This window comes from Anomaloglossus baeobatrachus, chromosome 4 (genome assembly GCF_048569485.1).
Source record: "Anomaloglossus baeobatrachus isolate aAnoBae1 chromosome 4, aAnoBae1.hap1, whole genome shotgun sequence".
NCBI lineage: Eukaryota > Metazoa > Chordata > Amphibia > Anura > Aromobatidae > Anomaloglossus > Anomaloglossus baeobatrachus.
In genome coordinates this window covers 19,845,630-19,861,644 of record NC_134356.1, presented here as the reverse complement: position 1 = coordinate 19,861,644, position 16,015 = coordinate 19,845,630, and the positions used below count along the sequence as shown (strand labels likewise).

Below are 16,015 nucleotides of genomic sequence, written 5' to 3'. Positions count from 1 at the left end.
AGTTTGTAACTGGTAGCTTGACTCAGCAGAGTAACAGGATTCACTAGATTCAGACAGTAAATAGTAGTTGGATGCTGAAAAGCAGGTAGGAATTGGATGATTGGAATGAATTAAGCCTCGCTCTTCTGACCCAGATCTCAGACAAGAAATATTGATCAATAGAAAAAAAATACTTGGCCCTCACATATCCTAAGTGTGTAACCACGTTTCCGTCTATTGATATGGATACTGAGTATTCCTGTCATGAGGACCCTGTATATTGAATGGCTGAATATAGCACCGGTTAATCGGTACACAACAGCTGGGATTTTTTCTATTGATCGGTGGGGTTAGAAGCCTTATCCGTATGTACCACTTTTGCATTTTATTTTCACGATATCCTCTTGGACACTGCGTGTATATATTGTTTCCCCAAAAACCTGCGTGTGATGCCGCTCGATGTGGAGGTTATGTGGTTACGTTGGTAGCTTCGGGGCCCACCGGGATTTCTCCGGCTGTCCGGTGGGCCAGTCCGTGCCCACCTAGATAGGTGGGAGATAGAAGGATAGATTGGTATGAAAGAGACAGAAGACAGAAGAATTAAGAAGACAGAAGATAAGTTGAAGACGGATCTAGGAAATCGTAGAGACATTTTCCGGAAAGCTGAAATGTAGAGTAACAGTGTCAGTGACGCACGGGCCTTTATCTGCTCCCATCTTCCCATCTCCGTGTCCTTCTGGCTCATCCGAGAACAGAAGCTGGATAATGGATTTAATGTCCTCACCCCACTTCCCTTGTCGGCCCCCAAAGAACTAAAGTCTTTACGGCCAAGTGATGTCACCGGCCTCCAGTCCCACATGTAAGACAACAATCCCTGTTTTCCCAGCTGGACGGTGCTTTGATTACCAGTCTCTCATAGATGGTGGTAAAAATACCCCCCCCCCCCCGCATCGGCACCACCAGAGCAGATCTTTATGAGAAGTGACGACCTGTGGCTGTGCTGCACCCGTCCTACGTACCTGCAGCTACCGGGTGCATTTTCCCATGATGGCTATGTACATATAATATGGAGTTAATTATTTTGTACTGATTTGGCGTCACATCCAGAGTTACCTTCAAAATTTTGCTGGGAATCCTACAAAGAGAGTCTGGAGGATTCAGTATGTCCATGCATTACTTAATCCATTGATTAGTCTTGTAATACTTCATTTCTCCTCCGGGGGCACTGCAGGGACATGGAACACTCCCTTTGCCATCATTGATCACAGCTGACCTCTCTGTTTTTAAGCAAAATCTCATTAGCACCATTTTCTTAATTGATTATTGTATCCTTACAATGTCCTAGGTAACCTGAGCTTGTAAATGTCAATACTGAGAATAAATTACTCCCTAAATTGACAATTATGGGCATAAAAAAGTGAGTCCCGCCCCCCTTGACTCCTTAGAGACATTTCTTCTCCTTCAGGACGTGATGAACTTGTTATGTAACCTATTACATTACCATCTTGTCATTCTATTAGAAAAACTATTAAAGCAATTTAAGGGGCCATGACCAGATCCCATTACGGTTCCAAAATTTTTTATCCAAAATCTCTTTCCACGCTGATGTTTTTTGTTTTTTCTTTGAGGTGACGAGCCAATGTGAATGTTTACTTACTTCCGGTCTGTTTTTAGTGGACTTATCAGATTCCCATTAAGGTCCCAAAATGTCTTGGTTCCCAGACTATTTTTGCTTTCATATTTTAAAGGAAATGCCTCTATAAGACCCTTCCCCCAAAACATTTGCACTGTAGGCAGCACCTTGCTCACTAGTAACCAGTAGTTAACATTACATAAACTTACAACTGAGGATCCAACTATGGTTACAAAAAGTTATCCCGCGCCCTTGACTCCTGATAAATACATCTGGTCTTATAGGAAGTGATCAACAGACTATGTAACTCCTCAGCCAAAAATGTGATATGAGCTAAAACATGGGAAATGGTAAAGAACTTTCTGCCCCTGTTTACAGTACATCGGTGCCTAGTGGGTCTATGGTTACAACTGTAAAACCATACCGATGTACCGGACGGGTTAACAATGAGATGGCAAACTGTCTTAGTAGCCAAATTCAGTTTCCGCTTTGAATTTTAAAGGGGGTGGTCCTATGTGACAGTTGAGCTTGTCCCTGTTATGGGGGTACATTATTGCCTAGGGGATCTAATTTTAGATGGGCTGGACAGGTTCCCATTACGGTTCCAAAATGTCTTATTTCTCAAATGCTTTTTTAAATTTGATTTTATAAAAGAGAATGAACCAATGTGATCCCTCCCTACCAAACATTAAAAATAAAAAAAAAATAGAAGTAGGTGGTAGTCACCATTGTCTACAAAAAACCAGCCCCTTAGGTGCCAATTATGGGCACAAAAAGGAGAGTCTCGCCTCCCCCGGTTCTTAAGAAATAGATCTCCTTCGTCTTCTTCTTCTTCAGGAATATCAACAATATACATATATGTGTATATACATATATCTTATAGAATCATGTGACCTTTATTGGTTCCTTTGATTGGCTATACGATATCAAAAGGGGGAGGGGCCTATGTAACTTGTGTAAGTACAATGGTGTCTATAGTGTCTAAGTTTTAGGGCATAGTATATTTCAAGTGAGCCAGACAGGTTTCCTTAAAAGCTCCAAAGTTCAATTCCCATATCCTGTTTACACTTTCATATTTTAAAAGGGGAGGGGCCTATGTGAGAAGTAAGCTACCTCCTGTTATGATCGTACAATTGCTATAGTTATAAGGTATCGAAGCTATAAAACATTTTGATTGAGCCGGACAGGTTCCTATTAAGGTTCCAAAAGAAATCTTTTGCCACATTCTGTTTCTGCTATTGTGTTTTTAAAGGGGAGGGGCCTATGTGAGAAGTAAGCTACTTCCTCTTATGGGCATACAATTGCTATAATTATATAATATTTAAGCTGTTAAACATTTTGAGTCAGCCGGACAGGTTCCCATTAACGTCCCAAAATAAAGCATTTACCAGATTCTATTTCCGCTATTGTGTTTTTAAAGGGTAGGGGCCTATGTGACTATTAAGGTACTTCCTGTTATGGGGGTACAGAAGTGCCAAGTGGGTCTATGTTGATAAGATGTCTACAGCTAGAAAAAAAATTTGATTGGGCCTGAACAGGTACCCATGGCGGTTCCCAAACCTCTCACTTCCCAGATTCTATTTCCACTTTGAAGTTTTTATTGACTCCTTCACAAAGAGACTGACTCTCTATTTAGTGACCGCACTCCACATGACTCCCGTCTGTCCATCTGCGGTGCTCAGATAAATCCCGTCGGTGACTTAAAAAAAATCTTATTTTCTGTCAAACTTGCATATTTGTAAACCACAAAGTTTGGGTGATGACTCACGTAGAGCTAATAACAGTAACACGTGGTGGGGAATGTTTGTGTTCGGTGTGCAGGAACACCGTCTGACGATGATTACAGCTGTGAAGCAAATATTCCCATAGTTCGCCACGTAGAAAGTTTTTAGGGATTATTAGAATTTTTAGTAACCCCAAAACTATGATCGTCTCGTCAGTTTTTGGATTGCACGACTTTACATTTTTGGATACCATATAGTCACTGAATCGATCACTCTGGTCGCTGCTGGATTATTGGACGTTTTTATATATATTTCATTGGTTTCAGATGATTCCTTGTTTTCTTTTCCAGGTAAAGGTTGACAATCAGTACGACTTCCAGGATATGTCCAGCATCGTGGCCATGGCAAAGACCTACGTGACCAGCGAGCCCTTCATAGACTCCAAATACGACATCCGCATCCAGAAGATCGGGAATAACTATAAGGCCTATATGTGAGTGTGACTCCGCTGCACGGTGCCATCGCCTCCCCTGCACTGCCCCATATACTATGGGTATGGCCAAGAATGGGGCAGCAGATGACTACATCATATGTGAAACATGTCACGTGGGCAGTAAAGGGTTAAGTGCGCAGATTCGGTGTGAGGTGAGGTCACCGCAGGTTCCTGGATGCGAGTTTGTTTAGTTCATGTATCTGCTGCCGTCATTTCGGAGACCAGCCCCGGGGTCCTTGCCCTGTCTACACAGATGGGATTACTGGAAGACAAGATGATGTCAGGAGCCGCCGACCAAAAGACACCGGACATGTGGTGACTGCGGAGACAGGGATGGGGGATCCCCAGGAAGTGGAGGGAGGACCCCGGTGATTCACCGGGAGGGAGATTATCTGAGGATAATATACAGTAAGTCAGTATAGAACATGGCCTCTGTGCCCTAATAATCCCACCACACCGTTACCTCCTGTGTTATACTCCAGAGCTGCACTCACTATTCTGCTGCTGCAGTCACTGTGTACATACATTACTGATCCTGAGTTACCTCCTGTATTATACTCCAGAGCTGCACTCACTATTCTGCTGGTGCAGTCACTGTGTACATACATTACTGATCCTGAGTTACCGCCTGTATTATACTCCAGAGCTGCACTCCCTATTCTGCTGCTGCAGTCACTGTGTACATACATTACATTACTGATCCTGAGTTACCGCCTGTATTATACTCCAGAGCTGCACTCACTATTCTGCTGGTGCAGTCACTGTGTACATACATTACATTACTGATCCTGAGTTACCTCCTGTATTATACTCCAGAGCTGCACTCACTATTCTGCTGGTGCAGTCACTGTGTACATACATTACATTACTGATCCTGAGTTACCTCCTGTATTATACTCCAGAGCTGCACTCCCTATTCTGCTGCTGCAGTCACTGTGTACTTACATTACTGATCCCGAGTTACCGCCTGTATTATACTCCAGAGCTGCACTCACTATTCTGCTGCTCCAGTCACTGTGTACTTACATTACTGATCCCGAGTTACCGCCTGTATTATACTCCAGAGCTGCACTCACTATTCTGCTGCTGCAGTCACTGTGTACATACATTACATTACTGATCCTGAGTTACCTCCTGTATTATACTCCAGAGCTGCACTCACTATTCTGCTGGTGCAGTCACTGTGTACATACATTACTGATCCTGAGTCACCTCCTGTATTATACTCCAGAGCTGCACTCCCTATTCTGCTGCTGCAGTCACTGTGTACTTACTGATCCCAAGTTACCGCCTGTATTATACTCCAGAGCTGCACTCACTATTCTGCTGGTGCAGTCACTGTGTACATACATTACATTACTGATCCTGAGTTACCGCCTGTATTATACTCCAGAGCTGCACTCACTATTCTGCTGGTGCAGTCACTGTGTACATACATTACATTACTGATCCCGAGTTACCTCCTGTATTATACTCCAGAGCTGCACTCACTATTCTGCTGCTGCAGTCACTGTGTATATACATTACTGATCCTGAGTTACCTCCTGTATTATACTCCAGAGCTGCACTCACTATTCTGCTGGTGCAGTCACTGTGTACATACATTACATTACTGATCCTGAGTTACCTCCTGTATTATACTCCAGAGCTGCACTCACTATTCTGCTGGTGCAGTCACTGTGTACATACATTACTGATCCTGAGTCACCTCCTGTATTATACTCCAGAGCTGCACTCCCTATTCTGCTGCTGCAGTCACTGTGTACTTACTGATCCCAAGTTACCGCCTGTATTATACTCCAGAGCTGCACTCACTATTCTGCTGGTGCAGTCACTGTGTACATACATTACATTACTGATCCTGAGTTACCGCCTGTATTATACTCCAGAGCTGCACTCACTATTCTGCTGGTGCAGTCACTGTGTACATACATTACATTACTGATCCCGAGTTACCGCCTGTATTATACTCCAGAGCTGCACTCACTATTCTGCTGCTGCAGTCACTGTGTACATACATTACATTACTGATCCTGAGTTACCTCCTGTATTATACTCCAGAGCTGCACTCACTATTCTGCTGGTGCAGTCACTGTGTACATACATTACTGATCCTGAGTCACCTCCTGTATTATACTCCAGAGCTGCACTCCCTATTCTGCTGCTGCAGTCACTGTGTACTTACTGATCCCAAGTTACCGCCTGTATTATACTCCAGAGCTGCACTCACTATTCTGCTGGTGCAGTCACTGTGTACATACATTACATTACTAATCCTGAGTTACCGCCTGTATTATACTCCAGAGCTGCACTCACTATTCTGCTGGTGCAGTCACTGTGTACATACATTACATTACTGATCCTGAGTTACCGCCTGTATTATACTCCAGAGCTGCACTCACTATTCTGCTGCTGCAGTCACTGTGTACATACATTACATTACTGATCCCGAGTTACCGCCTGTATTATACTCCAGAGCTGCACTCACTATTCTGCTGCAGTCACTATATATATACACATTACATTACTGATCCTGAGTTATGTCTTGTAATATTCTCCAGATCTGTCAGGAGCTTGGTGTAAAGATTGCATTACCCAGAACAAGTAGGGAATAATTCAGAATTGTGAATGCAGCTCTGGAGTACATTTTGTAGCCATAAAATCATCTTTGCTATTCTTTTAGTTTCCCGTTCACACCAATAAATTCTGAGCAGAGTTAACTCGGCCTCCCATTACAGTACCTTTGTGGCACAGCACAAAAATGCCCCTTGAGCCAAGCATTACCCTCCTACTGGTAATGATGATCCAGAATGTCTCATAATCCGGAATGTCTGATAATCTGGAATGTCTGATAATACGGAATGTCTGATAATCACACGTCTGATAATCCGGAATGTCTGATAATCCGGAATGTCTGATAATACGGAATGTCTGATAATCACATGTCTGATAATCCGGAATGTCTGATAATACGGAATGTCTGATAATCACACGTCTGATAATCCGGAATGTCTGATAATACGGAATGTCTGATAATCACACGTCTGATAATCCGGAATGTCTGATAATACGGAATGTCTGATAATCACACGTCTGATAATCTGGAATGTCTGATAATCCAGAATAACTGATAATCACACATGTCTGATAATACGGAATGTCTGATAATCCGGAATGTCTAAGAATCTGGGATGTCTGATAATCCAGGCTCATGGCTTTGTGCAGGGTCTGTGTGGTGACACATGGGGGTGCAGTGCTATCCTCCGCTGGCGCTCCGGTGACTCGTGTGATTAATGGCTGCAGCCGGATGACCCCACATGATGTTGGTGCACAGGGCACACAATGAAGCCATCACAGGCGGGCGCAGGTCCCCCTGGGAGATCCGCACATCAGGAAGCGCAGTACACGCACCCCGGGGGGACTCGGCTACGGAACAATACCGCGCTGTCTGCGAGGCCCGGGACGTGGTCTGAGGCCCGAGCCAACTGCCAACGGCGCAATCTAGGAGGAATAAAGCCGCAATGATGGGAACGTCAGCTGCAGCCCCCCGCTTCCTCCAGGCCTTTCATAGCAAGCGTGCACGGAATAGCAACGAGCTCTGCCCCAGCGAGGGTTAAATCCTGAGCGCGCTGCAGGTGCAGACCCCAGGAACAGGCCCCCGCATATCCCTCATCCCCCCCAATATCCCCATCTCCCCCCCATATCCCTCCATCCCCCCATCTCCCCCCATATCCCCCGCATATCCCCCCATATCCCCCCCATATCCCCCCATCCCCCCCATATCCCCCACATTTCCCCCCATCCCCCCATATCCCCCGCATATCCCCCATCTCCCCCCATATCCCCCGCATATCCCCCATCTCCCCCCATATCCACTGCATATCCCCCCATCTCCCCCCCATATCCCCCATCTCCCCCCCATATCCCCCATCTCCCCTCCATATCGCCCATCTCCCCCCCATATCCCCCATCTCCCCTCCATATCGCCCATCTTCCCCCCATATCCCCCATCTCCCCCCCATATCCCCCATCTCCCCTCCATATCGCCCATCTCCCCCCCATATCCCCCATCTCCCCTCCATATCGCCCATCTCCCCCCTATATCCCCCATTTCCCCTCCATATCGCCCATCTCCCCCCCATATCCCCCATCTCCCCCCCATATCCCCCATCTCCCCCCCATATCCCCATCTCCCCTCCATATCGCCCATCTCCCCCCATATCCCCATCTCCCCTCCATATCCCCCATCTCCCCCCCATCTCCCCTCCATATCGCCCATCTCCCCCCCCATATCCTCCATCTCCCCTCCATATCACCCATCTCCCCCCATATCCCCCATCTCCCCCCCTTATCGCCCATCTCCCCCCCATATCCCCCATCTCCCCCCCCATATCCCCCATCTCCCCTCCATATCGCCCATCTCCCCCCAAATATCCCCCATCTCCCCTCCATATCGCCCATCTCCCCCCCCATATCCCCCATCTCCCCTCCATATCGCCCATCTCCCCCCCCATATCCCCCATCTCCCCTCCATATCGCCCATCTCCCCCCCCATATCCCCCAACTCCCCTCCATATCGCCCATCTCCCCCCCCATATCCCCCATCTCCCCTCCAAATCGCCCATCTCCCCCCCATATCCCCCATCTCCCCTCCATATCGCCCATCTCCCCCCCATATCCCCCATCTCCCCTCCATATCGCCCATCTCCCCCCCATATCCCCCATCTCCCCTCCATATCGCCCATCTCCCCTCCATATCGCCCCTCTCCCCCCCATATCCTCCATCTCCCCTCCATATCGCCCATCTCCCCCCCATATCCCCATCTCCCCTCCATATCCCCCCATATCCCCCATCTCCCCCCCATATCCCCCTCTCCCAAAGCGGAGACACTTCGTGTGGTTTTACATTTGCTGTCAGTGAATGGAAACTTTCTTTATGACCAAGAAAAAAGTCTTTAAAACTGTTACATAATATAATAATATATATAATAATAATATAAATATATACATAATATTTCTCACAGCTGTGTTTATTTATTTTAATTTAGGCGCACGTCTATATCCGGAAACTGGAAGGCAAACACCGGCTCTGCCATGCTGGAGCAGATCGCTATGACCGACAGGTAAGGAGACTGCCACAAAATAATGCTGAAAGCCACCACTAGGGGGAGTGCACGGAATTATGCTTATATGTGGTGGTGAGCTCCCCCTAGTGGTGGCTGCAGACAGGATCTTATCATGTATCTCTGTATACAGGGAGCTCCCCCTAGTGGTGGCTGCAGACAGGATCTTATCATGTATCTCTGTATACAGGGAGCTCCCCCTAGTGGTGACTGCAGACAGGATATTATCATATATCTCTGTATACAGGGAGCTCCCCCTAGTGGTGGCTGCAGACAGGATCTTATCATGTATCTCTGTATACAGGGAGCTCCCCCTAGTGGTGGCTGCAGACAGGATCTTATCATGTATCTCTGTATACAGGGAGCTCCCTCTAGTGGTGGCTGCAGACAGGAGCTTATCATGTATCTCTGTATACAGGGAGCTCCCCCTAGTGGTGGCTGCAGACAGGATCTTATCATGTATCTCTGTATACAGGGAGCTCCCCCTAGTGGTGGCTGCAGACAGCAGCTTATCATGTATCTCTGTATACAGGAAGCTCCCCCTAGTGGTGGCTGCAGACAGGATCTTATCATGTATCTGTATACAGGGAGCTCCCCCTAGTGGTGGCTGCAGACAGGACCTTATCATGTATCTCTGTATACAGGGAGCTCCCCCTAGTGGTGGCTGCAGACAGGATCTTATCATGTATCTCTGTATACAGGGAGCTCCCCCTAGTGGTGGCTGCAGACAGGATCTTATCATGTATCTCTGTATACAGGGAGCTCCCCCTAGTGGTAGCGGCAGACAGGATCTTATCATGTATCTCTGTATACAGGGAGCTCCCCCTAGTGGTGGCTGCAGACATGATCTTATCATGTATCTCTGTATACAGGGAGCTCCCCCTAGTGGTGGCTGCAGACAGGATCTTATCATGTATCTCTGTATACAGGGAGCTCCCCCTAGTGGTGGCTGCAGACAGGATCTTATCATGTATCTCTGTATACAGGGAGCTCCCCCTAGTGGTGGCTGCAGACAGGATCTTATCATGTATCTCTGTATACAGGGAGCTCCCCCTAGTGGTGGCTGCAGACAGGATCTTATCATGTATCTCTGTATACAGGGAGCTCCCTCTAGTGGTGGCTGCAGACAGGATCTTATCATGTATTTCTGTATACAGGGAGCTCCCCCTAGTGGTGGCTGCAGACAGGATCTTATCATGTATCTCTGTATACAGGGAGCTCCCCCTAGTGGTGGCTGCAGACAGGATCTTATCATGTATCTCTGTATACAGGGGGCTCCCCCTAGTGGTGGCTGCAGACATGATCTTATCATGTATCTCTGTATACAGGGAGCTCCCCCTAGTGGTGACTGCAGACAGGATCTTATCATGTATTTCTGTATACAGGGAGCTCCCCCTAGTGGTGGCTGCAGACAGGATCTTATCATGTATTTCTGTATACAGGGAGCTCCCCCTAGTGGTGGCTGCAGACAGGATCTTATCATGTATCTCTGTATACAGGGGGCTCCCCCTAGTGGTGGCTGCAGGCAGGATCTTATCATGTATCTCTGTATACAGGGAGCTCCCCCTAGTGGTGACTGCAGACAGGATCTTATCATGTATCTCTGTATACAGGGAGCTCCCCCTAGTGGTGGCTGCAGACAGGATCTTATCATGTATCTCTGTATACAGGGAGCTCCCCCTAGTGGTGGCTGCAGACAGGATCTTATCATGTATCCCTGTATACAGGGAGCTCCCCCTAGTGGTGGCTGCAGACAGGATCTTATCATGTATCTCTGTATACAGGGAGCTCCCCCTAGTGGTGACTGCAGACAGGATCTTATCATGTATCCTCTGTATACAGGGAGCTCCCCCTAGTGGTGACTGCAGACAGGATCTTATCATGTATCTCTGTATACAGGGAGCTCCCCCTAGTGGTGACTGCAGACAGGATCTTATCATGTATTTCTGTATACAGGGAGCTCCCCCTAGTGGTGACTGCAGACAGGATCTTATCATGTATCTCTGTATACAGGGAGCTCCCCCTAGTGGTGGCTGCAGACAGGATCTTATCATGTATCTCTGTATACAGGGAGCTCCCCCTAGTGGTGGCTGCAGACAGGATCTTATCATGTATCTCTGTATACAGGGAGCTCCCCCTAGTGGTGGCTGCAGACAGGATCTTATCATGTATCTCTGTATACAGGGAGCTCCCCCTAGTGGTGACTGCAGACAGGATCTTATCATGTATTTCTGTATACAGGGAGCTCCCCCTAGTGGTGACTGCAGACAGGATCTTATCATGTATTTCTGTATACAGGGAGCTCCCTCTAGTGGTGGCTGCAGACAGGATCTTATCATGTATTTCTGTATACAGGGAGCTCCCCCTAGTGGTGGCTGCAGACAGGATCTTATCATGTATCTCTGTATACAGGGAGCTCCCCCTAGTGGTGACTGCAGACAGGATCTTATCATGTATCTCTGTATACAGGGAGCTCCCCCTAGTGGTGGCTGCAGACAGGATCTTATCATGTATCTCTGTATACAGGGAGCTCCCCCTAGTGGTGGCTGCAGACAGGATCTTATCATGTATCTCTGTATACAGGGAGCTCCCCCTAGTGGTGACTGCAGACAGGATCTTATCATGTATTTCTGTATACAGGGAGCTCCCCCTAGTGGTGGCTGCAGACAGGATCTTATCATGTATTTCTGTATACAGGGAGCTCCCCCTAGTGGTGGCTGCAGACAGGATCTTATCATGTATCTCTGTATACAGGGGGCTCCCCCTAGTGGTGGCTGCAGGCAGGATCTTATCATGTATCTCTGTATACAGGGAGCTCCCCCTAGTGGTGGCTGCAGACAGGATCTTATCATGTATCTCTGTATACAGGGAGCTCCCCCTAGTGGTGGCTGCAGACAGGATCTTATCATGTATCTCTGTATACAGGGAGCTCCCCCTAGTGGTGGCTGCAGACAGGATCTTATCATGTATCTCTGTATACAGGGAGCTCCCCCTAGTGGTGACTGCAGACAGGATCTTATCATGTATTTCTGTATACAGGGAGCTCCCCCTAGTGGTGACTGCAGACAGGATCTTATCATGTATCTCTGTATACAGGGAGCTCCCCCTAGTGGTGGCTGCAGACAGGATCTTATCATGTATCTCTGTATACAGGGAGCTCCCCCTAGTGGTGGCTGCAGACAGGATCTTATCATGTATCTCTGTATACAGGGAGCTCCCCCTAGTGGTGGCTGCAGACAGGATCTTATCATGTATCTCTGTATACAGGGAGCTCCCCCTAGTGGTGAATGCAGACAGGATCTTATCATGTATTTCTGTATACAGGGAGCTCCCCCTAGTGGTGACTGCAGACAGGATCTTATCATGTATTTCTGTATACAGGGAGCTCCCTCTAGTGGTGGCTGCAGACAGGATCTTATCATGTATTTCTGTATACAGGGAGCTCCCCCTAGTGGTGGCTGCAGACAGGATCTTATCATGTATCTCTGTATACAGGGAGCTCCCCCTAGTGGTGACTGCAGACAGGATCTTATCATGTATCTCTGTATACAGGGAGCTCCCCCTAGTGGTGGCTGCAGACAGGATCTTATCATGTATCTCTGTATACAGGGAGCTCCCCCTAGTGGTGGCTGCAGACAGGATCTTATCATGTATCTCTGTATACAGGGAGCTCCCCCTAGTGGTGGCTGCAGACAGGATCTTATCATGTATCTCTGTATACAGGGAGCTCCCCCTAGTGGTGACTGCAGACAGGATCTTATCATGTATTTCTATATACAGGGAGCTCCCCCTAGTGGTGACTGCAGACAGGATCTTATCATGTATCTCTGTATACAGGGAGCTCCCCCTAGTGGTGGCTGCAGACAGGATCTTATCATGTATCTCTGTATACAGGGAGCTCCCTCTAGTGGTGGCTGCAGACAGGATCTTATCATGTATTTCTGTATACAGGGAGCTCCCCCTAGTGGTGGCTGCAGACAGGATCTTATCATGTATCTCTGTATACAGGGAGCTGCCCCTAGTGGTGGCTGCAGACAGGATCTTATCATGTATCTCTGTATACAGGGGGCTCCCCCTAGTGGTGGCTGCAGACATGATCTTATCATGTATCTCTGTATACAGGGAGCTCCCCCTAGTGGTGGCTGCAGACATGATCTTATCATGTATCTCTGTATACAGGGAGCTCCCCCTAGTGGTGACTGCAGACAGGATCTTATCATGTATTTCTGTATACAGGGAGCTCCCCCTAGTGGTGGCTGCAGACAGGATCTTATCATGTATTTCTGTATACAGGGAGCTCCCCCTAGTGGTGGCTGCAGACAGGATCTTATCATGTATCTCTGTATACAGGGGGCTCCCCCTAGTGGTGGCTGCAGACAGGATCTTATCATGTATCTCTGTATACAGGGAGCTCCCCCTAGTGGTGACTGCAGACAGGATCTTATCATGTATTTCTGTATACAGGGAGCTCCCCCTAGTGGTGACTGCAGACAGGATCTTATCATGTATCTCTGTATACAGGGAGCTCCCCCTAGTGGTGGCTGCAGACAGGATCTTATCATGTATCTCTGTATACAGGGAGCTCCCCCTAGTGGTGGCTGCAGACAGGATCTTATCATGTATCTCTGTATACAGGGAGCTCCCCCTAGTGGTGGCTGCAGACAGGATCTTATCATGTATCTCTGTATACAGGGAGCTCCCCCTAGTGGTGAATGCAGACAGGATCTTATCATGTATTTCTGTATACAGGGAGCTCCCCCTAGTGGTGACTGCAGACAGGATCTTATCATGTATTTCTGTATACAGGGAGCTCCCTCTAGTGGTGGCTGCAGACAGGATCTTATCATGTATTTCTGTATACAGGGAGCTCCCCCTAGTGGTGGCTGCAGACAGGATCTTATCATGTATCTCTGTATACAGGGAGCTCCCCCTAGTGGTGACTGCAGACAGGATCTTATCATGTATCTCTGTATACAGGGAGCTCCCCCTAGTGGTGGCTGCAGACAGGATCTTATCATGTATCTCTGTATACAGGGAGCTCCCCCTAGTGGTGGCTGCAGACAGGATCTTATCATGTATCTCTGTATACAGGGAGCTCCCCCTAGTGGTGGCTGCAGACAGGATCTTATCATGTATCTCTGTATACAGGGAGCTCCCCCTAGTGGTGACTGCAGACAGGATCTTATCATGTATTTCTATATACAGGGAGCTCCCCCTAGTGGTGACTGCAGACAGGATCTTATCATGTATCTCTGTATACAGGGAGCTCCCCCTAGTGGTGGCTGCAGACAGGATCTTATCATGTATCTCTGTATACAGGGAGCTCCCTCTAGTGGTGGCTGCAGACAGGATCTTATCATGTATCTCTGTATACAGGGAGCTGCCCCTAGTGGTGGCTGCAGACAGGATCTTATCATGTATCTCTGTATACAGGGGGCTCCCCCTAGTGGTGGCTGCAGACAGGATCTTATCATGTATCTCTGTATACAGGGAGCTCCCCCTAGTGGTGGCTGCAGACATGATCTTATCATGTATCTCTGTATACAGGGAGCTCCCCCTAGTGGTGGCTGCAGACAGGATCTTATCATGTATCTCTGTATACAGGGGGCTCCCCCTAGTGGTGGCTGCAGACATGATCTTATCATGTATCTCTGTATACAGGGAGCTCCCCCTAGTGGTGGCTGCAGACATGATCTTATCATGTATCTCTGTATACAGGGAGCTCCCCCTAGTGGTGACTGCAGACAGGATCTTATCATGTATTTCTGTATACAGGGAGCTCCCCCTAGTGGTGGCTGCAGACAGGATCTTATCATGTATTTCTGTATACAGGGAGCTCCCCCTAGTGGTGGCTGCAGACAGGATCTTATCATGTATCTCTGTATACAGGGGGCTCCCCCTAGTGGTGGCTGCAGGCAGGATCTTATCATGTATCTCTGTATACAGGGAGCTCCCCCTAGTGGTGACTGCAGACAGGATCTTATCATGTATTTCTGTATACAGGGAGTTCCCCCTAGTGGTGGCTGCAGACAGGATCTTATCATGTATCTCTGTATACAGGGAGCTCCCCCTAGTGGTGGCTGCAGACAGGATCTTATCATGTGTCTCTGTATACAGGGAGCTCCCCCTAGTGGTGACTGCAGACAGGATCTTATCATGTGTCTCTGTATACAGGGAGCTCCCCCTAGTGGTGGCTGCAGACAGGATCTTATCATGTATCTCTGTATACAGGGAGCTCCCCCTAGTGGTGACTGCAGACAGGATCTTATCATGTATCTCTGTATACAGGGAGCTCCCCCTAGTGGTGGCTGCAGACAGGATCTTATCATGTATCTCTGTATACAGGGAGCTCCCACTAGTGGTGACTGCAGACAGGATCTTATCATGTATCTCTGTATACAGGGAGCTCCCCCTAGTGGTGGCTGCAGACAGGATATTATCATGTATCTCTGTATACAGGAAGCTCCCCCTAGTAGTGGCTGCAGACAGGATATTATCATGTATCTCTGTATACAGGGAGCTCCCCCTAGTGGTGGCTGCAGACAGGATCTTATCATGTATCTCTGTATACAGGGAGCTCCCCCTAGTGGTGGCTGCAGACAGGATCTTATCATGTATCTCTGTATACAGGGAGCTCCCTCTAGTGGTGGCTGCAGACAGGATCTTATCATGTATCTCTGTATACAGGGAGCTCCCCCTAGTGGTGGCTGCAGACAGAATCTTATCATGTATCTCTGTATACAGGGAGCTCCCCCTAGTGGTGGCTGCAGACAGGATCTTATCATGTATCTCTGTATACAGGGAGCTCCCCCTAGTGGTGGCTGCAGACAGGATCTTATCATGTATCTCTGTATACAGGGGGCTCCCCCTAGTGGTGGCTGCAGACATGATCTTATCATGTATCTCTGTATACAGGGAGCTCCCCCTAGTGGTGACTGCAGACAGGATCTTATCATGTATTTCTGTATACAGGGAGCTCCCCCTAGTGGTGGCTGCAGACAGGATCTTATCATGTATCTCTGTATACAGGGGGCTCCCCCTAGTGGTGGCTGCAGGCAGGATC

The 16,015-nt window shown here is 47.9% G+C and overlaps 1 protein-coding gene across 1 annotated transcript in view; it reads left to right on the top strand.

Annotated features, from left to right (window-relative positions):
• Positions 1 to 16,015, top strand: part of SYN3 (synapsin III) — a 278,381-nt gene that overhangs the window by 248,912 nt on the left and 13,454 nt on the right. The window contains 2 exon segments of the mRNA XM_075343799.1: positions 3,687 to 3,829; positions 8,878 to 8,952. Of these exon segments, the coding sequence (XP_075199914.1) occupies positions 3,687 to 3,829; positions 8,878 to 8,952 (218 nt within the window).